Source organism: Athene noctua, chromosome Z (assembly GCF_965140245.1).
Source record: "Athene noctua chromosome Z, bAthNoc1.hap1.1, whole genome shotgun sequence".
Lineage (NCBI taxonomy): Eukaryota > Metazoa > Chordata > Aves > Strigiformes > Strigidae > Athene > Athene noctua.
Window position 1 is genome coordinate 72,574,339 of NC_134077.1, and position 21,170 is coordinate 72,595,508.

At 46.8% G+C, this 21,170-nt stretch overlaps 1 protein-coding gene across 1 annotated transcript; it reads left to right on the forward strand.

The window, feature by feature from the left end:
- The first annotated feature begins 1,027 nt into the window (after window positions 1-1,027).
- Window positions 1,028-20,989, forward strand: TMEM171 (transmembrane protein 171). The gene is made up of 5 exons (XM_074932811.1): window positions 1,028-1,321; window positions 6,797-6,925; window positions 7,393-8,112; window positions 9,869-10,010; window positions 20,442-20,989. Exons 3-5 carry the CDS (start codon window positions 7,482-7,484, stop codon window positions 20,656-20,658), a joined length of 990 nt encoding a protein of 329 aa, XP_074788912.1. The 5' UTR covers window positions 1,028-1,321; window positions 6,797-6,925; window positions 7,393-7,481; the 3' UTR covers window positions 20,659-20,989.
- Window positions 20,990-21,170: the final 181 nt, after the last annotated feature.

The following is a 21,170-nucleotide window of genomic DNA, read 5'->3' on the forward strand; positions in this document are numbered from 1 at the left end:
TCATACACTCTGGTTCTTCATTCAATTCCATTTTCCCTAGTTCTCTACACAAAACCAGATACCCTCCAAAAACCTACACATCCTATCTTCCCCCAATGTCATTGTCTAACCAAACTATCTCCCCCTCAAGCAAGGCTTTAATCCACTCCCTTTTCCTCCTGTCATCTATTTCCCAGGCATCACTCCACCTTTCACCCCTGTTCTGGCTCCTCTCATATTGACTCGCATAAACCCAAATTGTTTCCCTCACAACTCGCCAGCTACCACGCTGCACCTAACCCAGCAGGGCAGCTTTAGTCCCACTGTCATTCAGGTCCTACTGCTGCTACAACCACTTACGAGTGGCGCATCCTGACCTTCTCTGACTTGTCCTCTCACACAGTGCTTCTTGCACTTCAGGGCTCTCTCACCTCTGCTACCAAAGCTGGCCTCTTCCTCCACACTGCCTGCACCTAGCAAGCAAGACAGAAAGCATCTTCTCCCATTTCCAGTGACTGAACTGGTTCACCACTGAAGGAATCAGTCACATCTAAGCTTGACTTGTCTTTAATGCCTAGCAAGTTCCCAAGTGTGCAGAAGTAAGGCCTACAACGACAAGAAGGGCTCCTGAAATGGGAGATGTGGCACAACCTCTCTGAGAGTGATGCTCACCCGCCACCATTCTTTCAGGCGCCCATCGGACCATGGCCACATACACAGGCCTCCACAGACGCCTGCAATGGCCCTGCCCAGCGAGCTGCGCCCGCACTCCCGCCCATTAGCTTGGAAATATTCGCAGCCGGGCGGCAAACACACCCGCACCGCCGCTGATCCGCCCTACAACCACCCGGGAGGACCGTCTCCGCCTGGCCCTCAGCGCTAAGGGCGGCGGACTACCTCAGCGCCTCGAAGGCGTGACTAACATGGCGCCACCCCACACCTCCTTCGCCTCTTCCTCCTCCTCACCCGCCAGGGCAGCGGGTAGGGCCCTACGCGGGACCGGCTGCGGGCACAGCCCCGCCCCGAGGCGGACGGGGCCTGCGGGCAAGAGGCGACGGAGCCTCCGCCTCAGCGGCGCCCCCCGGCCCTGAGGGCCGCGGCAGGGCGGGAAGCGCCCGGCTGCAACGGGGCGGCTGAAGAGCGACCCCAGCCGCGGCCGCGGCCGCCACCGGGGGGGGCGGTGCCGCAGCAGCCACCGCCGCGCCCATGGTGCCCGGGGCGGGGCGGGGCGGCTCGGCTCGGCCCTGCCCCGCGCCGCTACCGCCCAGGGGCGCGCTGCCTGGCGCAGGTGCTTAAATAGCGGTGCCGGCTGCGCCGCGGCAGTCCCTCGCACCGCGGCCAGGTAAGGGGCGGGCGCTGGGAGCCCTTCGCCGCTGACTCTGTCTCGCACCTGTTCCGCTCTGCCCGCGCCCCGCCGCCGCTCCCGCCGCGGGATGAAGAAAGCGACCGGACAGGCGCGAAAATGGCGGGCGGGTCCCTGGCCGCTCCTCCGGGGCGGGAGAGAGCCGGGGCGCGCCGGTGCGAGGAGAGGCCGGGCGCGGTGGGGAGAGGGGGCCCGGCCGGCCGGGCAGCCTTCCTGTCGGGAGGCGGGCGCTGCTGGAGGGCGGCTCGACCTCCGGCTTCCCCCGGCGAGGGGGGCCGCGGTGGGCGGGTGGGCCTGTGCCGTATCTTCCAGCGGCCGCCGCCGTCTCGGCCGCGGTCATTGCCGTGTTTTTCACTCTCGGAGGTGGAGGCTGGGGCTGGGCCCCTGCGTGTCGTTTATCCAGGACATAAACGTCCTGGGGTAAGAAAAGCCTCTTTATCACCCCCCCACAGTGCTTAACCATAATGACCTTTACACCATTCCTGTGAGAAGGGGCCTCCACAAATTTCTCTGCTGACATACAGTGCTCTGGACGCTGCTGGTGGCGTACAGCTGGAGAGGTGCTGGCGAGGAGGCTTTCACTGGGGTGGTGGGCTGGCCCTGTGTAGGCCGGGTGCTTCTCCCTTGCGGGGAGATGGTGGACAGGCTCCCCTGCCCTGCCTCTCACTCCATCATGCAGAGGAGCTGTGCTTTCAGGGCGTGGTCCATCCTGTTGAATACTGGCGTGACTTAGGAGAGCAATGCCTGACAGACTGGTGCATGAGGAGGTATATGCCATGGGATGCTGCTTTTTCCAGTTGGAGTAGAGCTTAATTGCTTGTCCATGAGTTGACTGTGGTTTAATGCTGCAGGCCAACTTTAAGAAATGGGGCAGGCAGCTTTTGGAGTCCTACAGCTTCCTGATGGTCACTGTCGTATCCTCTCAAAGATCTGCAAGGCTCTTTGCCTGTGCCTTTTGCTGCTTTGATGTACATCAGCCCCATGGGACAGACGTTCCCAGAATTTGCCAGAAATTCTATTACCTGTTTGAAGAAAGTCAGCTCTGGCTTTAACCATGTCTGTCTACCTTCTCCCTAGTCTCCCTGCAGGTACTCCAGAAAACAAGAGCTGCTTTGTCCCAGCTTTTGTGTGCCACCAATGTGTTGTGTAAAAAATCATCACGCCCGTATGCATGGGACCCTTTAGAACCCATTGTTGAATCTAGGTGCTGTCATAGTTGCCTTCACGGCATCTGCCCAGTGGATTACCAGACTTTGCTTTACCAGCTCCTCTCTGTGTCCAGACACCCTTTTGGGGTCCTCACGCAGACTGTGGCATTAGGACTCTCTTCCCTGCCAAAGTGAGTGGGGAGCATTTGTGGACCACCTTTTACTCTAGCTGCTTTGTAGCCCAGAGGGATAGTAGTTGCAGCTTCTTCACGGAGTGCAGTTCTGTCTGGCACAGGTCAGAATCCCTGATGCTGCCAGTTTGTGGTGAGAAGAAATCAGGCCAGAATCCCTGGCACACATGTCTGGAGACTGGCAGGAATCATCCCATTTTCTGGAAATACCTACTGCAGCTGCTTTCCAGCACTTCTCCAGACATGGACTCCTGCCCCACTTGCAATGCTTGTAAATAACAGCACAGCATTACCCTTCTTATGCTGTGAGCTGACACAATTATTTTGTTCACCCATATGAGCAGAGTTTCCTTCTGTGGCATCAGCTCCCTGCTTAGGGATCTTTTCACACAGTGTCAAAATCTTGGAAATCCTTGTCCTGGCATATCAGAGTTGAGTGCTCTGTGAGGTGAGAGCACTGTCAGGCACTAATTAAAGACTGCATACACCAGAGGTCAAATTGGATATAATTGGCATCTCAGAGCTTGTTAGTGCTTGTAGTCTTAATGTTGCTTAAAAGTAGAAAACTGAGAATACATCCTATCAGGCATTTCCCTCTGTTTTTTCATATAAAAACACTGTGGAGAGAGAAGAGTGTAGGGGTGAAGGTGGCAAACTCAAATTCACTTTAGTTTAACCAGCTGTGCTCATGGATGTTTGCTCCTGCTGAATGTCAAGTTCAGACTGCAATCCAGGGAGGAAACTGTGATACGATAAAGAACAGAAAATGGCATGGGTACAGAGGCAGATGTGAATGGAGGACGAAATTAGATACAGGGAGTGAGAGGAAATGTAGAGCCATTCATGTTTTGACATGAAAGTTAAAATGAATGAAGTTGAGAGGACTTTTCCTTCCAGGTAGCTTGTCCTGTCAGGAATTGTTGTTTAATTTGAAACCTGGGGAAAAAAAGAATAATTGCACAATGGCAACTTCCCAATAGCAGTTCAAAAATTGAAAGTATAACACTTAAATGGAAAACTCTTGAAAAAGATGGCTTGTGACTTCTAATGAGGTTTCCATTGTGGGTTACGGCTGACAGGGTATTGTAGTTCTTGAAATAACACAGGCTAGACCTGATCCTTCTGCATTAAATGATTTGGGTGCTTTTGCAAGCAAAAGAGCAGGAACAGGGCATACTCTGGGAAACATAAAACAGAGGGACAACAGTGTTTTAATTCTTCAAGTGCTTTCTTCTTTTAATCCTCAATTCCTGAATTCATATGACTGCATGAGGCTATCAAATTTCAAATGAGCAATGGGGAGTAAATTTATAGTTCTGGTGTTTGCCGTGGAAATCTTGGACAATATGAACTCTGAAGGTTCAAACGGAAAGCAAAAAGTCCCAGCTTGTATTTTAAAATCCTTGGACTTGTCCATAATGTCAAAGTTGTATTACAAGTGTTACACAGAAAAATGACAAGAAATTGTGATGTTATTTCCTGTTCTATGTATCTGGCATGGATTAGATTTTAAAAAGGGTAAAACACTGTATCATTCAAGTTAAGCTCATAACCAGACTTCCTTTATGAGCTTTGTTTCCAGTTCCCTCTTCCCTCATACTTAACTGCCTCCCCACTACTGGATTTTGCTCTAGCAGTTTCTGACCTGGTATTTCCATGTCTGCTCTCAGATGTGGGGTAAATAGGTAGGGATTATTCCTTTATGTCAGTATGCCTGAGGAGATACCAGATCTAAAGGAAGTTTTTCAAGTACATCGTCAACATAGAGCTTACTTCTTTCTTGAAATAGTTTTTCTCAAAACACAATAAATAAAACTTAATTTTGCATTGGGTTTTCTATTTAAATCTGGTGGTAGTGTAAGTGAAAATTAGTTCTCCTTTGGATTTTGCAGCATAAAATCTGTGGCTTTCATCTTCAAAGCCACAACAGACTGTTCTGAATGTTCCTCCTTTTGTGGCCTGTAAGAATTAAGAAAATAAGCACATACTTAATTTCTAATGTGTGTTTTAACTTCATCTCATAACAACAAGATTGGTGGAAGAGATGCAGGCACTGTGTTTAAGTAATAAGAACAAATCTCTAGATTTTTATTTTAAGGGCTAAGCATTTGATATTTTTTTTCTTCATATTACTTACTTTTGTCCTAATTTACTTGTACTTATGTCCATATTTTCTTCCCTAGAGGGAACGGCAAAGAAAGGATTCAGTGTTTTCTCTGAAGAAAAGTTTCTAATTACAGTGTATTGGTGTTACACTGGTTAATGTGCCTCAGCAGAAAAGTATTTTAAGACTGTTGTGTCTGAAACTGGACTTTAGCGGGTTGTTTGGAGATTTTTTGCATTTCAGAGGCTCTTTACTCAGTTTTGTGCATTTATTGGTCAATAAATCAGAGTCACCTCGGATCAATGATGAAAACAAGGAAAAATTCTAGACATGAAGGAGCATATGCAGTTATGAGAAAAAATTTCATTAACTTAGGAAAGACTAGTGAAATTGAGGAAGCAGGAATGATCAACTGAATCTGTTTTCTCTGATCAGTAGAGCCTTCAAACTGACTCCAACTCATGCAGTATTGAAAGTGTGCTTAGATGAAGGTCCTCAGTTTGAAATTATTAGAATTTCTTTAATTTCTTTTTCATGATGCATTCTCCTATCTTTAGTGCTCTCTATAAACTTTTTTTTCCCCCAAGTGAAGCTGTGACTCTTTTACCAAGGGAGCCTCAGTTGATCGTTTTTCAAATCAGTCTTAGTAGAGGGATAGACTGAATTCAGAACAGTGAAGAAAACATAGCAGACATAGTTTACAATGACCACAGCAATGGGATGCATTAGGGGAGGTCTCTCAGTTTTTCTATTTGAGATAGCCAGCTGGGAGACTGTTCTTTTCCTGTAGTGGCCTTCTGTTGCTCTGTGGTGTAGCCTGTTTCCTTGCCCATTGAGTTTTGTGCTAATTGTGCCTTTTACCTGCATGCTGCTATCTGCCTTCTAATGTGGTTTAACATTCAGCAGTAAAACATCTAATAATTTGACCATTCGTGTAATCTGTTCAGCCGATTCTTTAACTGGGTCCTACTCTTAAAAGTGGCTTAAGTAAAATGACTTGATAGATTGCCTTGCATTGCAGACAGATAATTATGTATTAGTGACTAGTGGGTTTTATGGTTGTGTTTTGTTTTCATCCCAGTGGGGCACTGCAGTTACTGGAGAGTAACACGAAGCTTGTTGTGGCTGACACATGTTCAACAGCTTGCTTCCAGAAATCACATACTACTTTGTTTTTCATGTGGAATAACTGTTGTTGAGGCATATGTAAGGAGGAGTCAATCTAACTTGACTTTTAGCTTCCAGTCATCTGAATTAGTGGCAGGGCGTTGGAAGCTGATAGAGGAAAGGCTGGAGGTTAACTAACAAACAACAGTAACTAAACTGATTTGCAGCTTCCATCTGCAACGAACTCCCCCAGTCCCTATATATCCTCCCTGATATATCCAAGTCATAGATGAAGTTGTCATGGGAGACAGCTGGTGAGGTAAAGAGGGCAGTGTTAAAACACTGCAATATGAGCACGCTTAAATACCTTCTGCACTTGGTTGGGGACAGCTTTCTCATGATGGATGGTAGCTATTTGGACCAAGATCTCCATGGTTGCTCGTCTCTATGGTATGGAGTACAGGTGTCCACCTGAGCTCTCTAAGCCAGAGTAGCACAAATTTCCTTGTAAGCAATGGCAGAAATAATCTTTTTTTTTTTTATTTCCCCCTAGAGCTTACTGGATGACACTGTGGCCTAACTTACAGTCAGGCCTTCCCTGCCCGTTTGTCCACATCCAGCAGATTTGTTACCCGTAGTACCATATGGACTGTTACTGGCCTCAGCACTAGTTTCTGTTTTCTTCTGTTTTACTTCTGAATCTAGACTCCTGTGGGCTGAGAAGTCCTCTGGGAGACACCTCTGTTATATTTCCTCTTAAAGCTTTCTTGGAGCATAGACAAAGGATTCAGGAGTAGGAGAAGTTGAAGTGTGGGAGCAGTATACTCACTGACTCTGACTATGGAATCATTGAGACTTGAAATGTGTGGTCCTTAGTATGGCTTTTTTTTTTTTGTCGTTTCAGAACGGAACCAAAAATCCTCTGTGTATGAGTTCTTGCAGCTGTATAGGACAGGAAGCTGATTTAAGGAGAGAAACAGAAAAGTCTTTATTGCCTGTGGAAGGAGAAGCAAGATTTATATGCTTTGAAAAGGTATGTATTAGAAGATTTACGAGGTAAAAAAGCCAATAGTCAGCAAAACTTATTTGCATTAAGGTTTTTTTTCTCAAGAGCTGGTACTTCCTTCCATTCACTACAGAAATTTCCCCTAGCTCTCTGTTTTCAAGGAGAAATCTAGCCTGTCCTTGTTCCCAAGATTCAGCCTTTGAAAATAATGTCACCTTAATCATGACTGTGTATCTAAAGAAATAATTTATTTAGCTGTGCAACACCAATTACAGCTGTTTTTAGTCTGTGTGAAGCAAGTTCTGTCTTTTCATTGGCATTCAATGGCAGCAGACTTGATTAGGCCATTTATCCATAACAGAGGTACCAAACAGAAAATACACCAAGAGTATACCATATCAGCTGGGTAGCAAATACAGAAGTAAATATTATAATATAGCTAGTCCCACTGTGGGTTTTTTCTTCTTTTGATTCGTGTATTTTCGTGTTCACAGATCTACTGTAGTTTTCTGCCACTTAATGCTAACAGGAAAAAAAAGCCACAAAAACACCCAACTCATCTGCTTGAGGAGATTCAGTTGTAATGTATCCAGTGGCTGTTCCTGCACCAGGAGGTGAAGGAAATAATGGACAACATGGGAAACTTATTTTTTTCCTTTTTGTTTTTGGAGCTGTGTTGCTCTGTGCTGGATTCCTGCTTTCAGTCTTTATTCTTCAGTCCTGCCCATCTGGAACCTTCAGTGACTGTAGTGAGGTCCTTAAGGCTGCTGGGCCCGTGCTGGCTGTAACTGGACTGGTTTTTGTTTTACTGGCTCGATCAAGGGCCAGGCTGTATATAAGACAAAGACAATTGCAAAATGAGCAGGTGTACAGCTTTGTTTTTTGTCGTGGGAACTGCCAGTTTGCGCAGTTTCTCATATTTGGATTCCTGTTTTTAACTAGTGGAATGCTAATTAGCATCCTGGGCATTTGGGTTCCTGGCTGCAGCCCCAGCTGGCACAGCATACAGCTCAACCACACCGGCAGTTCTGATGTGGACCTCCAGGGCTGTGGATTCCTGTCACTTCAAATCATGGGACCTTTGATTGTGCTCACTGGGTTGTGTTTCTTCGTGATAGCTCACATTAAAAAGAAACAAAACTTAAATCTCAACCAAGAATCTTGTGAAAGTGAAGAACATCCTCAGAGCCCTGAATCTTTTCAGGTTACAGTAGGTGGGTAAATAATGTGTAAACTTTATATTTAAGCATTAGTAGGGCCTTTTTCCCACTACTGATTTACCTCTGACTATCACTCATTTGAGCTCTAAGCACATTGGTTCTGGCATGTCAAACCAACCAATACAAAAGAATGTTGCTTAGTCTCATATGTTTTCTGTATGGTCCATTCAGTTACCTTTCAAAGATGAAACCTCTCCTTTGGCATAAAAAGAAAGGTCTGACTGTCTATTCAAAAGAAGTCATGTAATCTGACAGAAATGAGTCCAATTCCACTTCCTTTCCCAAAGCTTATAGCTGATACTGCAAATCACAGATCTAATGGCTTCTGTGACTGTGTATGATTTATTTTAGCCTTGAGTTCTGACTTCTTAAACAGGAGAATCTGATTCATAAGCAGTGTATTGCTTTGGTTTTTCTAATCATGATCACATCTTCCATCAGTCAAATGTAATTGCAAGATGCTCTGTTAATTGTACAGTATTTGAGTGAATGTCATATGTTAGTAGGGAATGCTCCCCTGTGTATAGCACGGCTTTTAATACCCATGAATACATTCTATGCATAGATTATTCTGGTAACTTTCTAGCTCTCAGAAAGGGTTAATGAGTCAGTCATAGTACTACTTGACTCGTCATTGCTGACTGACTGGACTTGAAATTCATGATGCAAAACTTTTTTCCTTCTGCTTGTCTAAACCAAGGTACAGACCTATAACCTGGTGACCCCTAGAAAACATGAGGGTTTAAAGTCAGTTTTCCAGCCACCAGGATAAATCAAAGGGTTGTAGAAAGGAATTCATATCGTCTTTAAAAACAAAAAAGTGAATTTAGTCAATTCCTTTTATGCTTCCATCAGGAAAAGTAAAACTGAAAGGCTGAAGGCTGAGGTCTGTTTGGCATAGTGACATTCTGGAACAGTGGTGAGTCAGCTAGAATAACCCCCCACCTTACTCATTATTTTTGATGTTCCCTGACCTGTCCCTGTACACCCGTTACAAAAGATAGAAGGTGCCAGGCAGCTGTGAATGTTTATATAAATTATGCAAGCTCAGTGACTAATAAAAACTTTCTGTTTAAAATAAATTTGAAACTCCTCCGTTACAAAGTTGAAATTGGTAGATATGCTGCGCAGTACACTTAACAGTGAATTATGTATTGATAGCATTATGGAACTAATGTTAGTGGTGTGCCTTCAGCTATCAGAAATTTAGTAGGGATACTGTGAAAGCAGTTTCAGTTTTCAGGCTGTGAGCAGCAGTCTGTGAAATTAGTCATCAGAACCATTAATGACTAGAATACTTTGTTATAACACTGCAGTAGATGTGGAGAAACTTAAATTGCCTTATCTTACATATGTGAGGAAAACTAAAATACTCACCTACTCTTAAAGTGAGCCGACAGTAACTGTGCTTTGCACTTCCAGTTTCTGAAGACAGCCAATAATGAAAGGGTTTGTGTCTCTTAGCTAGATGGAACACTTGCCCTCCCCAGCTTTATTTTTCTAAATGAAATCTTTTTATGAATATGCTGGATCTTTATTTTGGGATAATTTTGGGTTTGAATGTGCCTCCAAGGTACTTTAACAGCCCAGAATATAACAGTTCTGTATGTGGGATCATTTCTCTTTATCTCAAAAGGTAGACAAGTACAAATACTGTCATTCCAAAGTCAAGAAATATTCTAGGATACAGTTAGAATGAACAGTGATGCCAAATTTTTCAGAGGTACTAATTGGTCTTTTTTTTTCCTAGGCGATGCTGTAATGGTATTCCCACCTCCACCACCACCTTATTTTGCTGACCCTGTGTCACCAACTGTGACACACTGTCTTATGTCAGGTGTTTTGCCTACAAGTGAAAATCCTCCACCATACCACTCTATCTTCAGCGATGGGTAAGACTGTTTTCTTCTCAGTCTTTGGAAAGCTAATGTTTCTCAAGGTATCTAACACCATGTTCTTAAATAATCACTGTGAATTAACTCTAGTAGGCACTACAAAGTTTTTCTAGTGCGTCACTCAGTTTACTTCAGATACCTTCCTTGAAGTGGCATTAAAATATCCTGGTATAAAAGGGGAATCGGGAGCCACAGTGTGTCCTTCATGAGGGTTAAATTCTTACCAGTTTATTATGACTGAAAAGAACTTCTGAAGTGAAGACAAAGCCTTGAATCACTGGCTTTATTTAAATATATACTTAGATTAGAGGTCTTCCACAGATTGTCCAAGAGAAGGGTGCCCCTAACAGCAGTGCCCCAGTGCCATAACCACCACACTGCCAGATTTTAGGAAGCCTCTGTAGAACCAACACAGCAAACCCTTCATGCCACCTATCCATGGGCCCTGTAACCCTGGGAACGCCACTTTAATGTGTTCTGTTCTCCCTGTGACACTTACCTCACCACATTGAGGAAGTGAGACCTGCTGTGCTGGTCTGCCTTGTTTCTGGTGTGGCAGTGTGTTCAGATAAAAGGCTACCTTGATATTGCAGAAAAGCAGGAGGCTCCAGGGAGCTTGAAAGGGAGGTTGTAATGCCAACTCCGTCTCAAGATGTTGTACCTTACCCATGCAGCGACTCTTCTGTACATTGAGGACAGCTGATTTGCTGGATGCTGCCGCCACCAAGCTCAGAGAGCAAGAGCTGCTGACTGAAGAGTTGTCTGCACCACAAGAACTTGCAGGTTCTGTGGAGTACCACCAATGGGTTGCTAACTTGAGGAGGGAGATTATTGCAAGGGCTACATACTAGGACCCAGAACTAGATCTGGCCAGAAGAGCTAGATTCCACAAGCCTAGAACCCCCAACTTGTTTTCAAGTAGTTAATGATCCAGAATTGACTTGACTTTACCTTTTGGAAGGTCCCGTGTCAGCTTGTTTTTCTGATCTGTGAGTCAACAGGTAGTGTAGGACTTTTTCACTGGATAACTTTAGTTTACAAGACTGTAAATGCAGCATCCTAAGCATCATCACTTCAGCAGGAGCTTCAGCCTGCCTGGCTATGTCCAGTCCTAGTAATTGTTGGGCCATTGTTTTAGTAGCTTTCCACTATACTCCAGATTTCTTCACTCACATGAGGCAGTGCATTCCATGACCAGCTGTGTGCCTGATGTCGGTACTTCTTCAGAACTCTAGTGCTAATCTTCTTTTTGAAGCAAGCAAGTACGAACCCTCTTCCTGCCCAAAGACCTAAATGTCACAGGAAAGGATACTTGTGTTAGTAATGGTGCTTATTTTTGTTACCATGCTGTGTGCAGCCATGTCTGTGGTTTTTTAGTCATTCTTTGGAGTATACCTGGCAGATTCTTGAGGCTCAGCCCCACTGTGCAAGGCACTCTTCTCTAGTCAATCATCATCAACAACTCCTCATATTGTTTTCCACCTCCTAATACTCCAAACATTTTCTCACCATCTTTGTTAGAATGCAGCATCTGCTGTCTCCGTTTCTATTAGCACAAGCCAGACTGTCCTTCTGCCTTTTCTCAAAATATTTTTTTTAACATTAAATAAATACATCTCTATCAAAACCCCTACTTCCTCTTCTTTGCTAGTAGTGCAACACTCTAGTGCACGGTGAGACTGGAAACAAAAAATTATCATATATGTACCACCTAGGAAAGGGAGACACTCAGTGTTTGGTTCCAGACTGAGGTCCAGCTTGAGGTTGAAGACTTGTGCTGAGGGATGCAATGCCCCTAGCTACACACATAATTCATTCAGTCTGCTGGTTTTAGGCTTAAATTGTTTCAGAGAGAGTATTTCTTGTCTAAAGCTGGTGAGAACATGTTGATTACTCAGTGTCCTAAACATTCTGACAGTTCAGGATTGTGGTGGTTTAAGCCCTGCCAGGACCAGAGACCACATTGCTGTTGTCCCTCCCCCACCCTCGGACACAAGTAGGGCACAAACCCCGGGTTAAAATAAGGAGAAATTTAATACAACAGTGTAATAAGCAATCTGAACAACAACAGTAGCAATGATAACAACAGTAAACAGTAATAACAGTAAACAAGACAAAAGATATACAGAGAAATATCGCAATGGATACAGACAGCTCGCTCGCATGCTCCCAGCCACCAAAGCCACAAAGGAAAAGCTTCCTGCGCTGCCGCGCTGGACCTGATGTCAGCATGGTATGAATAACCCAGCTGGAGATCCCTTCCCCCTCTCTGCTGGGGAAACTTAACCCTATCCTAGCTGAACCAGGACATAATCCACCCCTTTATTCTATACCATCTGCGTCATGTCCAGCTGCCATTCAGCAGTTAGCAATAACAAATAACAATTTACAAAGGCACAGCATAATTCACGGCATGTTCTCACCCAGAATCAAGTTCCCCTGTGGTACACATCAGACCTCTCCATTGTCCTGCATCATCCACCAGGTACACCCAGGTCCTTGAGCAAAAGCAATCCTGTGGATGGGCTTGCCTTTACCTTTGCCTGGCGCAGGACTGAACCAGACCATTTTTCCCAATATATTCCTCATGCACACCGCAGGGACTTTATCCCCATCTACAGCACGTGGAGGTTTTGACTGAGCGGGGCCAGCTCGACGGGCAGATCCTCTTGTGTTGACTAGCCAGGTGGCCTTTGCTAGATGCATGTCCCAGTCTTTGAAGGTCCCACCTCCCAGTGCTTTCAATGTGGTTTTTAACAGTCCATTGTAGCGCTCGATCTTCCCAGAGGCTGGTGCGTGGTAGGGGATACGGCAGACCCACTTGATGCCGTGTTCTTCTGCCCAGGCATTTATGAGGTTGTTTCGGAAGTGGGTCCCGTTGTCTGACTCAGTTCTCTCTGGGGTGCTGTGTCACCACAGGACTTGGGTCTCAAGGCCCAGGATGGTGTTCCGGGTGGTGGCGTGGGGCGCTGGGTAAGTTTCCAGCCATCCAGTGGTTACTTCCACCATTGTGAGCACGTGGCGCTTCCTGTGGCAGGTCTGTGGCAGTGTGATGTAGTCGATCTGCCAGGCCTCTCCATATCTGTATTTCAGCCATCGCTCTCCATTTCGCTGGGGCTTCACCCGCTTGGCATGTTTGATTGCAGCACACGTCTCACATCCGTGGGTGATCTCTGCAATGGTGTCAATGGTGAGGTCCACCCCTCGATCTCGAGCCCACCTGTATGTTGCATCTCTACCTTGGTGGCTGGAGGTCTCGTGGGCCCACCGGGCTATGAACAGTTCACCTTTGCGCTGCCAGTCCAAGTCCACCTGAGCTACTCTGATCTTAGCAGCTTGTTCTGCCTGCTGGTTGTGTCGATGTTCATCAGTGGCCCGACTCTTGGGTACATGGGCATCCACATGGTGCACCTTCACAACGAGGTTTTCCACACGGGCTGCAATGTCCTGCCATACTTCAGCAGCCCAGACGGTTTTACCCATATGTTGCCAGTTGTTCTGCTTCCATTGCTGCAGCCATTTCCACAGGGTATTTGCCACTGCCCACGAGTTGGTGTAGAGGTAGAGCCTTGGCCACTTTTCCCGCTCAGCAATGTCCAAAGCAAGCTGGATGGCTTTCACCTCTGCGAACTGGCTCAATTCACCCTGTCCCTCAGCAGCTGCAGTGACCCGTCGTGTGGGACTCCACACAGCAGCCTTCCACCGTCGATGTTTTCCCACAATGCGACAAGACCCATCAGTGAACAGGGCATATCGCTTCTCCTCATCCGGCAGCTCGTTATATGGTGGGGCCTCCTTAGCACGTGTCACCTCCTGTTCTGGTGACATCCCGGAATCTTTGCTCTGTGGCCAGTTTGTGATCATCTCTAGTATCCCTGGGCAGCTGGGGTTCCCTATTCGAGCCTGTTGTGTTATCAACACAACCCATTTACTCCACATGGCATCTGTTGCATGATGTGTGGAGGAGGCCTTTCCTTTGAACATCCACCCCAGCACCGGCAGTCAGGGTGCCAGGAGGAGCTGTGTTTCAGTGCCGACCACTTCTGAGGCAGCCCGAACTCCTTCCTACGCTGCCAGTATCTCCTTCTCAGTTGGTGTGTAATTAGCTTCAGAGCCTTTGTATCCCCGGCTCCAAAAGCCTAGAGGTCGGCCTCGGGTTTCCCCAGGTGCTCTCTGCCAGAGGCTCCAGGTAGGGCCATTCTCCCCGGCTGTGGTGTAGAGCATGTTCTTAACCTCCTGCCCTTCCCGGACTGGCCCGAGGGCTACTGCTTGGGCAATCTCCTGCTTAATTTGTTCAAAGGATTGTTGTTGCTCAGGGCCCCATTCAAAATCGTTCTGCTTACAGGTTACATGGTAGAGAGGGCTCACAGTCAAGCTGTAGTTGGGGATGTGCATCCTCCAGAACCCCACAGCGTCCAGGAAAGACTGAGTCTCCTTTTTAGAGGTTGGTGGGGCCATGGCTGTTATCTTGTTTATCACCTCCATTGGGATGTGGCGACGCCCATCTTGCCATTTTATTCCTAGGAATTGAATTTCCCTTGCAGGCCCCTTAACTTTCTTTTGCCTAATAGCAAGGCCGGCCTTCAGGAGGATTTCAATTATCTTCTTCCCTTTCTCAAAGACTTCCTCAGCTGTGTTCCCCCATACAATGATGTCATCAATGTGCTGCAGGTGTTCTGGAGCCCCACCTTTCTCCAGTGCAGTATGGACCAGTCCATGGCAAATGGTGGAGCTGTGGTTCCACCCCTGGGGCAATCGATTCCAGGTGTACTGGATGCCTCTCCAAGTGAACGCAAACTGTGGCCTGCACTCTGGCGCTATCGGAATGGAGAAGAACGCGTTAGCAATGTCAGTCGTGGCGTACCACTTGGCTGCCTTCGACTCCAGTTCATACTGGAGCTCCAGCATGTCCGGCACTGCAGCACTCATTGCTGGCGTAACTTCATTCAGGCCACGGTAGTCCACAGTCAGCCTCCATTCGCCATTAGGCTTTCTCACTGGCCATATAGGGCTGTTGAAGGGTGAGTGAGTTTTGCTGATCACCTTCTGGCTTTCTAGTTGACGGATCAGCTGATGGATGGGGACCAGGGAATCTCGGTCGGTGCAGTACTGCTGCCGGTGCACCGTCCTGGTAGCAATCGGCACTCGCTGCTCCTCAACCTTAAGCCGCCCCACCACTGAGGATCCTCTGAGAGGCCGGGTAAGGTGGACAACTGTTCAACCTCCTCCAGGGCAGCTACACCAAAAGCCCACCGGTACCCTTTTGGGTCTCTGAAGTCCCCTCTCCTGAGATAGTCTATGCCCAGGGTGCACGGGGCATCTGGGCCAGTTGCAATGGGGTGCTTGTGCCAGTCCTTCCCAGTCAGGCTCACTTCAGCTTCCAGCAGGGTCAGCTGTTGGGATCCCCCTGTCACTCCGGAGATGCAGATGGATTCAACCCCGCTGTAGCTCGATGGCATCAGGGTGCACTGTGCGCCAGTGTCCTCCAAAGCCTTATCCTCTTGTGGGTCTGATGTGCCAGGCCATCGGATCCACACTGTCCAGTAAATCCCATTATCCCTTTCCTCTACCTGGCTGGAGGCAGGGCCCCTCTAATCCTGCTCATCATCACTCACTTCTTGCAAGAATGATTTACTGGTCCCCTCCAGAGGGTCAGACATAACGTTGGCCATTCTGTTCTGTCTGGGGGATTTCCGACTGGACACTGGAGCTGCGCTCCTCTTGGAGGACTCCCCTTTTGTGATGGTCTTCCCTTTCAGCTGCTCTACTCGTGCAGCTAGGGCGGCAGTGGGCTGTCCATCCCACCTCCTCATGTTTTCTCCATGGTCGCGGAGGAAAAACCACAGGGTGCCTCATGGTGTGTACCTTCTGCTGCCTTTCTCTTGGGTGGGGAAACGTTTACTTCTAATGGCTGAGACATCAGCCTGTGCAGGTGGAATGTAGGACATGTCCTCTTCCACTTTCTGGACCCTCTGAGACAGTTCCTCCACAGCTGAGACCCAGGAATGTTGAGATGAAGGGAGATTTCCCTCATATTGCCGGAGCTTGCCAACCACTCCATCCACTGTTAGAGTGTGGGTGTCTGTCCACCAGGACACTATTGCCAATGCTTTCGAGTGTGCTTCTGGTGCGCTCTTCAGGAACTTTCACCACATCAGGTGTGTGCAAGGGGCCTGATCTGGGTCCATGGGTGACTGCTCATCATTCAGATCACCATAGATCATCTCAAACACAGCCAGTTCCCTGAGGTTCTGGATGCCTTTCTCAATGCTGGTCCATTGGCTCAGCTGACATAGGATATCATCCTTGTAGGGGTGCCTCTCCCTTACACTGAGCAGGAGTCGCCTCCAAAGGCTGAGGGTTTGAGTCTGTTTCCCTATTTCCCTATCAATGCCAGCATCCTTGGCCAAAGATCCCAGCTGCTTGGCCTCTCTCCCCTCCATCTCAAAAGCACTGGCTCCATTCTCCCAGCATCGGAGCAGCCAGGTGCAAATCTGCTCGCCTCCCAGGCGGCCGAAATCTCTCCGCATATCTCACAACTCAGTCGGGGATAGAGATCAGACAATCACCACTGGCCCTTCCTCCTGTTGCTGTGATGGGCCTGGCTCATCCCCATCCCCCACTTTGCGAGCTGACTTTCTGGTATATTTGGTTTTCTGTATCGGGGCGACTGATACCGGCACTGGCTGGCTCTGGCTCAGCTGCTGTGCTGGTGGAGGCGACTGAGACTGGTTCTGCCTGTTCCCCCGGCCCAGCTGCTGTACCAGTAAGTTCACTCTCAGATCCTGCAGCCCTTTCTCCCCCTTGAGGGCAGTGGGTGGTATTAAGAGGACACGGTAGGCATGGGCAAGTCCCCAACACATTGCAGCGATTTGTATCTCTGGGTTTTGCCAGCTTGGTAACACACCCTTTCTAAGCACTCCATCAGCTTACCAGGGCTCTGCATTTGTTCAGGAGTGAAATTCCAGAGCATTGGAGGTGCCCACCGACTCAGGCCTTTGCCCATCTTTTCCCACACCCTTTGCCACTCACTATTATCTGACCTCGGGGCAGGTTTCCGGGCACTGCCATTGTTAGAGAAGTGCCGCATGGCCAAAACCAAAATCAGGCAGGCATTCAGAAAGCATTGTGCCACAATCGCACTGGCCTGCAGGCTCCAAGGATAATTGAAACTCTGAAAAAACGAGAGGATCTCTTCCCCTGGCTCACCCATAGAGGGGGTGAGACCCCTAACAAGAGCCCAGGCAGCAAACAGGTACCGGCCCACCCCCACACACAGCGATACAAACACATTATAAGCAGTCAGGAACCAGTATGACAAAACAATTCCCTTTATACATTTTCCACCGATAACAAACACCAGCACTGGGATCATACACTGGATATAAGGATTAATCCAGCCCCACCACGCAAGCAAGTGGGCCAGCATTGCAAACATTTTCTTATCAAACAGTACGAATACAAACAGAAAAATTACACCCAACAGATTGCTCTAACACACTCTGATCAGGGTCTGTCCCTTTTTGATTCTTATTTCAACCCTCTTGTGCCCCACATTGGTGCTCCACAAAGGCTGTGATGGTTTAAGCCCTGCCGGGACTGGAGACCACGTTGCCGTTGTCCCTCCCCCACCCTCAGACACAAGTAGGGCACAAACCCCGGGTTAAAATAAGGAGAAATTTAATACAACAGTGTAATAAACAATCTGAACAACAACAGTGGCAATGATAACAACAGTAATAACAGTAAAAAAGACAAAAGATATACAGAGAAATACCGCAGTGGGTACAGACAGCTCGCTCGCGTGCTCCCAGCCACCAAAGCCACAAAGGAAAAAGTTCCCATGCTCCCTCGCTGGACCTGACGTCAGCATGGTATGAATAACCTGGCTGGAGATCCCTTCCCCTCTCTGCTGGGGAAACTTAACCCTATCCTAGCTGAACCAGGACAAGGATGACAAGGGTAGATGCGGGGATGAGAAGATGTTGAGGTTAGTCAAGCAGAAGTGCTTTTCAGAGAGCAGTGGCTCTCATGACTAGGCACAATCTGTTGTGTGAAGAAGAAACATTTTAAGTATGAAAGACTTTGATAGTTCTCAGATAGCAAGTTAAATTTGTCAGTTATCAGAGCTATACTACTGCAATCAAAGGAACCCAGAGCAAGCAGCAGAGAAAATAAACTCCTGCTGCTGAAAGAGGAGTTTACATGAAGTCTCTGTGTTCTTATTGCCTGGGTGAAGGTGTCCACAGCTGGAAGCTGCTGCTAGTCCTGGAGTTAGGCACCACACTGAGCCTGTTTGTGCTACAGCTCAGGCATGCCCTGTAACTCCGTTCTGGCATGCGTCTTCCAGATACACATACAAAGCGAATGGATGTGTGTGGAGAAATGACATGGCCTGAGTGTGAACCTGGACTTCTGGTAGCCTTGAAACAGCCAATTTGAATATGGTCCAAGGGCACCCTCAAAAACTGTATCACTTTAATTGTGTTTAGAAGACCAGGCTGAAGTGGATAACTGGGAGAAATATGTCAAGATACATATTCTGCTGTAGCCTTGCAGGCAGCTGAGAGACAGACTGACTCCTGTACCACCTGTCTGTAAAAGTACAATGCACAAAACTGAGTCACAGATTCTGTCTGTGCTGTAATTTCAGGTCCTGAATTCAGATGTGGGCTGCCTGCCCATGTGCTTGATAAAATGTGTGGATTTTCAAAGGGTGTGAAAGAATACAAGTAGCACATTCTGCGCTGAAAAAGGAAAAACAGAGGGTGGTGAAGGAATGGTGAAAAAGCCAATTCCTCAGGCTTCTTGTGGGCTCTCCCTGCTGGTGCACATACCAGGTGACCCCTCTTTCCTTCATCCATTCTCCTACAAAATCCCCTGCAGCTGGACCAACTGCCTCAGTGGTGCTCCAAACTTTGTGTGTGATCCCATCAACTCAGTCATCGTTGATTGCCTGCCTGGACTTCTCTGTCTTGTGAACATCTGTAGAAAAAGGCAGTTTGTAGCCCAACCTGTTGAGGCAGTTTCTATGGAATGGACAAAACACCTCAACCTTGGATGCAGAAACCCAGACCTCCTGCTTTGATGATCTGTGGCTGAGGGTGCTCTAGCTGTTGCACTTCCATGCTCCCCAGGCTTCTCACAGAGATCCTGTGAGTTGATACCAGCTATGGGTATTTTACTTGGTCATACTCTCCCATGGCTCAGCATTTGGTAGCAGCCATGGCACCCTGACTAGTGCAAATTGGTTCCCAAGCCCTTTCATGGAGGACAGGCAGTGGCCTTGTTCCTCCTGACATAGCGCCATAGTTGAAGATCTCAAAGCTGTAAGGCAATACTCATTTCATACATGGTACTAAGTGAATGTGATTTGCCTCTTCAATCTGTTGTCCTGTGTTCTGTCAGCAAGTGCTGTGACAGAAGCTGCACTGGATGAGAGAGCTTGTAGGAAGCTGAGTCATGGTCTGATCCCATAAGTAGCTGTTTTTTTCCTGCAATCTGTTATGTAGCACTTCAGCATTTGTCTTGTAGTATGTTCTCGCCTCTCTTCTTTAAACTCACACCTTCCAACACCAGTAACACCACTGAAGATGAGATGACTGTGCTCCATGTTCCTGCTCCTCGCACAGTCCTGGTGGGGGTACAGATGTATGCACAAAGGTGAGAGTCACCTCTGGGAATCAGTCATGAAGAACAAGTTCTTCCCTTTCCTTGGGAAGCAGCTGAGGCTATATGCTGAGAGTGAGCTCCTGGGCAAGATGAGCAGGTTACCAGAACCGTGCAGGTGCAACAAACTGAGATCCAGTTACGACAGTTGGAGGGGGGTGGATACTTGGCTGCCATCCTTGACTGTCACTGGGCTTTTAGCAGTCTGGTCGTGTCCAGTTGCTTCTGTTTCTCCAGCTCTGTGCAGGAATGCTACTCCTTATGTCTGTCAGGGATTGCTGGAAAGCTTAATCAAAGTTTCAAGTTGTCTTTCATATGAGATCTCAGATGGCTAAGAACTGTGATTTTTGTGATGCAGTTCTGTGTCTGGTAACTGTCTTTCATAAGAGAAGGGGACAGAGTGTCTGTGATAGACTACAAAAGGGAAGATACATTAGGAGCTAAGGATCAGAAGGTGGTTTAATAAGATTTGTGAGGTGGCCCTGCTAGAAGCAGCTAATACCCATAAGCCAGGCTGTGACTGGTGATGTGAAAGGTTGGAAGGGAGCTTGTTTGCCTTTCTCCTCTGAAGCAATAGAATTTTCATATGAGTCATAATGGAAAATGGAACCCACAGAATGAAAACCTAATGCTTATGCAAGTTTTTTGCTTCAGGGATTTTTAGGGAGTGTGTGCATACATGTATGTTCATGTAAGTCAAGTGAAATTTCTCACTGTAGAGAAATTAAATATGCTAATATGCAGTTTTGTGTTTTATAGAGCACAACATGCAGATGATGAAAGAACAGTTGCTGATAGAGACTACGAAACCATATATACAATTTCTGGAAGCAGCTCACCTTCAGATGTTTTACCAATGCTATACCTCTCTTCTGAAGCGCCTCCAAAATATGAAGAGAAAACATCAATAAAAAACAATGAATATTTTCCATCATCTTCATCTATTTTCTTAGCCACATCTGACACCAGCTCATAGAGGACTGGCAGTTAGAGTTCATTTTTAAATTGAATTTAACATGAGAATTACAATATTGGAATTTATTTACATTTTGTAATAAAAGCAATAATGTTGTCTGTGTGTAATTTTTCATCAAAAAGCATAAATGATTAATTTGGGTTTCAAGAAATACTAGATGATTCTGGGCTTCTGAGCAAGTAGTCTGAGAGGATTCAGTTCACTGCAAGAACATTAAGTGCTCTTGATCTGTTACAGCTTCACTTTCTATTTTTAGTCATTCTTTATGTAATGGAGGCACTAAGTAGAGACCAACTTCTTTTGCTTATTTTAATTAAATCTGCTTGGAGCTTCAAAAAAGAAACAATTAGGAAGTGTTTTTATTTCTATTTTTGTATGACTTTTGTGGAAAATACTTGTTTGCAAAGTTACTGACTTTATGTGTACTCTGAGAGCATCACAAATAGGAGTGTTTAAGATTGGGACCAAGTATGTCACAGAGAATTTAAATGGTTACTTTTTGGTCTGCCTGG